Source organism: Arachis duranensis, chromosome 10 (assembly GCF_000817695.3).
Source record: "Arachis duranensis cultivar V14167 chromosome 10, aradu.V14167.gnm2.J7QH, whole genome shotgun sequence".
NCBI classification, from domain to species: domain Eukaryota; kingdom Viridiplantae; phylum Streptophyta; class Magnoliopsida; order Fabales; family Fabaceae; genus Arachis; species Arachis duranensis.
In genome coordinates this window covers 16,155,180-16,160,138 of record NC_029781.3, presented here as the reverse complement: position 1 = coordinate 16,160,138, position 4,959 = coordinate 16,155,180, and the positions used below count along the sequence as shown (strand labels likewise).

General features: G+C 39.4%; 1 protein-coding gene across 1 annotated transcript; it reads left to right on the top strand.

Annotated features, from left to right (window-relative positions):
- Positions 1 to 1,391: 1,391 nt before the first annotated feature.
- On the top strand, positions 1,392 to 4,167 carry LOC107469251 (uncharacterized). Its single transcript, XM_052255576.1, has 5 exons — positions 1,392 to 1,980; positions 2,265 to 2,452; positions 2,561 to 3,257; positions 3,344 to 3,810; positions 3,859 to 4,167. The coding sequence occupies exons 1-5, from the start codon at positions 1,392 to 1,394 to the stop codon at positions 4,165 to 4,167; spliced, it is 2,250 nt and encodes a 749-aa protein (XP_052111536.1).
- Positions 4,168 to 4,959: the final 792 nt, after the last annotated feature.

Genomic DNA, 4,959 nt, shown 5'->3' with positions numbered 1-4,959 from the left:
CTGAAATGCTCATAACTAATGTTTATATATGTTGGGTCTTGGGCCCACTTAGGCCCAATTCACTTATTTTTGTCCGTTGGCCCAATTTTGGACCAAAACCTTTAACATTAGCGCTCTAAATCGCACTTCAAATATTTCTACCTCCTCTAATTATAATTCCTCATTTCTTAATCTTATTTACTCATAATCAACTTTCTCAGCTGCAGTACCTGACAGGTCTCAGCCAGTACTGCCGGTCAAAATTCCACTGTGCACTTTTACGCAGAAAACTATGTCTTCCGACTCGGAAAAATTCACTGAATCCAAATATCATATTTAAATCATCAAATTCCAATTGCCAAATCTTCCAACCATATTCGCTCCTACTTAACTCATTATTTAATTAATTTCGGTTAGACCGGGTATTACAAAAACTTTTATCTCTGGCAGTATCCAAAAATTCTTCTAAACTAAATTCATTATCTGAAATTTGCTCCTTTTTTGTTCTATTTATTATTCTTACAATTTTTTTAAGAAGCTTGTTTGATTTCACATACAGGAACTTTATTAAAATTTTTTCTTTCTTCTCATTTTTTTGCAAATGCTAGCGTTTAGATGTTAAATTATTTTTAAACATAAATAACAGGTGTCAAACTTATAATATAGTTTGCTACGATGAACGAAAATTAAAGACAATATTTTTCACAGCATTGGGAGCCACACAAATTCAAGAATTTGTTTTGTAAAAAATAATTACAGTAGCGAGTCAGGACATTGAGATGTTTATAGTATTAGTTAGTTATTTAATAACAAAGATTTTTGAGTAATTTAACATACTTTAATTAGATGATTACGAAAAGATGTCGGCTCATTTTTTTTGATATGATTTATTGGTGTGAGTTTAGCTGGATTATGATCATTACAGGTGAATTACACTGTTATGACGGCGTTGAGTTTGGAATTTTGTGGGAAAGAAATCGGACCCACCGATTTCAAGCAAGTTGAGGAAGGAACACAAATCGGTGGGTCCGAATTGTGTGAGATTGTTGAGCTAGAAATCGGTGCCACCGATTTGTGGGTTTACAAAGAGGGAGGAAATCGGACCCACCAATTTCTGGGGACCGGGAATTTTTGTTTTAATCCCGGAGGGGACCGATCGGACCCACCGATTTCTGGTGTGCACAAATTTCGATACGAACACGGTCGGTCCCTACGATTTGCCTGTAAGTGCATTCCTAAAATGAAAAGTATCACAAAGTCCCATTCAATTCTTCGTAGCCGTCCCAGCTGTTCTTCATCTCCTCGTCCCAGCTTTTCTCCGTCTCCTCCTCTCATTTTTCTTTCTTTTTCCCTTCCTGTTGAAGTAGAATAAATTTCTGGAATAGTGAGTTTAGTCAGGTACGTATACTATTATGGATGATAGAGTTGTGTTGAAGATTTATTATTACGGGCAGATTTTACTGGAAACATATGAGGGGGTTCAATTTGTGTGTGAGAATCCATTAGATATTGTTATTCCGTTCACATTATCATTTGAGGAATTGAAAGGGGTGATTTGTGAGAAGATAGATTCTCAAAGATTTAGGAGAGTATCGTGTATTTTGTACCGGTATCCGTTATCTGTGTTTGGTGGGTTCGTTCAATTTCAGACCAAGTACGTCACAGATGAAGCGAGTATGCATGAAATGTTTTCATTGTATATGGATAATCGCCACCGAATGTCGTGCATCGAGTTGTATATTGAGTTTGAGCAATCCGAAGCAGACCGTAACATTGAGTTGGAAGATTATAATAGTGAAAGCGAGGATGAATTTGAAAGTAACTACGAGATCGTTGGTCCATGTGAATACGAAGATGAAACTGGCGGTGATATGAACGCAGATGTGGCAGAAGTTGCAAATGCACTAGCAAACCCGCGTCCGTTTCAGGAGCCTTCTTTCATGCGGTCGTTGGATTTGGAGGCTATGCACGCACCGGAGTTTCCGCAATATATGAATTCAGGTGCGTAAAGCTAGATAGACATGTGAAACTCTGATGTAGCTGATAAATAATTCAGATGCGTAGCATATGTGGATAGTCATTTGTGAGCATAGCGTTTGATTTTTTTTATTAATAGGTAGTTCTTTATTATGAATTGTATTTAGTGGTTCTTTGCGTAGATAGATCAGAGGAAAAAAAAGACTATTATAGGCTTATATAGTTCTAGTGTGTTTAGTATTTGAGTTGTAGTAAGTAATTTATTACTGAGGACATAATAAAGGATTTCTTTCTTTTGATGTATGCAGCCCTTCCTGTTGTGGCGGATGGTGAGTTCACAGTGGGGATGAAATTCAGTTCAAGGGAGGCAGTAATCAAGGCAATGAAAGATTATACCATCCGAAGAAGTGTAGACTATCGGGTATATGAGTCGGAACCCACGACATTCTATGCCAAATGTACAGAATATGGCAATGGTTGTGACTGGTTGATCAGGGTAACCAAAATGCAGAAGAAGTACTGTTGGGAGATAAGGAGGTACAATGGAAGTCACACGTGTACCAGGTCAACTATTTCTCAAGACCATTCGAAGCTGGATTAGAAGACAGTTGCAGAAGCAATTAAGCCGTTGGTAGAAGTTGACCCGTCTATAAAGGTGAAATCAATCATTGCTGAAGTTCAGTCAAAGTTTAACTACACCATCAGTTATCGCAAGGCTTGGTTAGCAAAGCAGCAGGCGGTGGAATCAATTTTCGGTGGTTGGGAAGCATCGTATGAAGCTTTGCCCATATGGTTTGAGGCCATGTGTCAAAAGGAGCCATCAGCAGTGGTTCACTTTGAAACAATGCCTGCTTACCAGGGGGATGATTTGGTTCCTGATATACGTGTACTGCATAGAGTCTTTTGGAGCTATTATCCTTGTATAAGGGCCTTCAGACACTGCAAGCCAGTGGTGCAGGTGGATGGGACTCATTTGTATGGAAAATACAAAGGTTGTTTATTGGTTGCAGTCTCACAGGATGGTAATAACAACATAGTGCCTATTGCATTTGTCATAGTGGAGGGAGAGACTTCGGATGCATGGTACTTTTTCCTGAGTAACTTGCGTCAACATGTGGTGACACGTGATGGAGTGGGACTTATCTCTGATCGACACGATTCTATTAGGTCAGCTATTGAAAGAAGTAATGGTGCTTGGTCTCCTCCTAGAGCATTCCATATGTTTTGTATCCGGCATATTGAGTCAAACTTCTTGAGGAAGTTCAAGGCACCTTACTTGCAGAAGCTCATCATCAACATTGGTAAGTTTGAAAACAATGAAGTTTGATGTGATTGTAAGTACAAGAAAGTATAATGATGTCCATCGTTGACTAAATGTTTTTCATAGGATACTCGACGACGATCAAGGAATACCAGATGCGCTATGAACGATTAAAGGAACGAGGTGAGGCTTACATCAACTGGCTTGATCGGATCCCACGTGAGCAGTATGCTTTGGCATTTGATGGTGGTTACCGGTGGGGTCATATGACGACCAATCTTGTGGAGTGCATCAACTCCGTCTTAAAAGGTGCACGCAATCTCCCGGTGACTGCCCTTGTTAAGGCTACATTTTACAGACTGAACGAGTTGTTCACAAGGAAAAGAGCCGAGGTTGAAGCCCAAATTAATAATGGACTTGTGTTCTCTGAGGTGGTGACCTCCAAGCTGCATGCAAATCAACGAGCATCGAGTAACATACAAGATAGCTGTTTTGATAGAGAGAATGAGGTATTCGAGGTACGCGAGATGCCAAGTGGGGCTGAGTATGCAGTTGACCTACGCCACCGTCGTTGCGACTGTGGTGAATTCCAGGTTGACTGAATTCCGTGTCGACATGTGTTTGCATGTTGTGCAAACCAGCGGTTGGATTGGCAAGTGTACGTTCATGATGTATACAAGATGGACCAAGTTCGAAGAGTATACAGGGCTAGGTTTAGGCCACTGGGGAATCCTGCAACATGGCCTGCTTACCACGGGCCTCGATTCGTTGGAAACCCGTTCCTCAGACGTGTTGCCAAAGGTCGTCCGAAGAAGACCCGCTTCTTGAATGAGATGGACACTCGTATGTTGCGTCGCCCTAGGCGATGCAAGCAATGCGGTGGCGAGGGTCATAGTCGAAGTAGATGTCGTCAAATTGGTGGACCTAGTGCTGGACCAGCCGACGATTAGTAATTACTTTTGTTACGTTTCATTTGAATTTATGTACGACATTGACTTTTGGTTAAACTTTTGCTAATTTTCGTACTTGTAGTGATTTCCAACGTCATTAACATACTTCATGGAAAAATAGTAATGACAACGTAAGTTACATAGACTTTAATCAAATATTAATAACAACCAATGTGACATACTCAATAATTAATAAGTAACAGCACCCTTATAGTAACATCATCAATAATTAATAACAACACCTTAATAGTAACATACTCAATAGTTAATAAGTAACAACACCCAAATAGTAACATACTCAATAATTTCATAGTTACAAGTTTTTTTTTTAATTACTGATAACTACCTAGTTAAAAACAAAGTTAATCCATACAACTTTACTTCCTCGGTCCCCACTTCATATCTTTGTATAACTTTTTGCACTTCTTGGCAATCTTGTTAAAGGCGGATGGTGTATACCGATTCGCACTCCGACGTGGAGGATCAGCTCTAAGGTTGTAACCTTTACTTTTTTCACTTGTGGCTGTACCTAGCAAAATAATACAATAGACATTCATAATGAAATTCCTACCAATTGGATGCTAGTAATCAAATGGTACTTGAATATGTAATGCGAATAAAAATTTACCATGAAGCTACTAATAGACATTCATAATGAACGACTAAATCATTAACAATAAAATATTTTACCTGCACTAGGCGCTGGGTCCTCATCAACAGCATCGTCCTCATCCGCATCCTCGTCCTCATCCTCATCCTCATCCTTTACATACATCTGAATGTGAACATCAT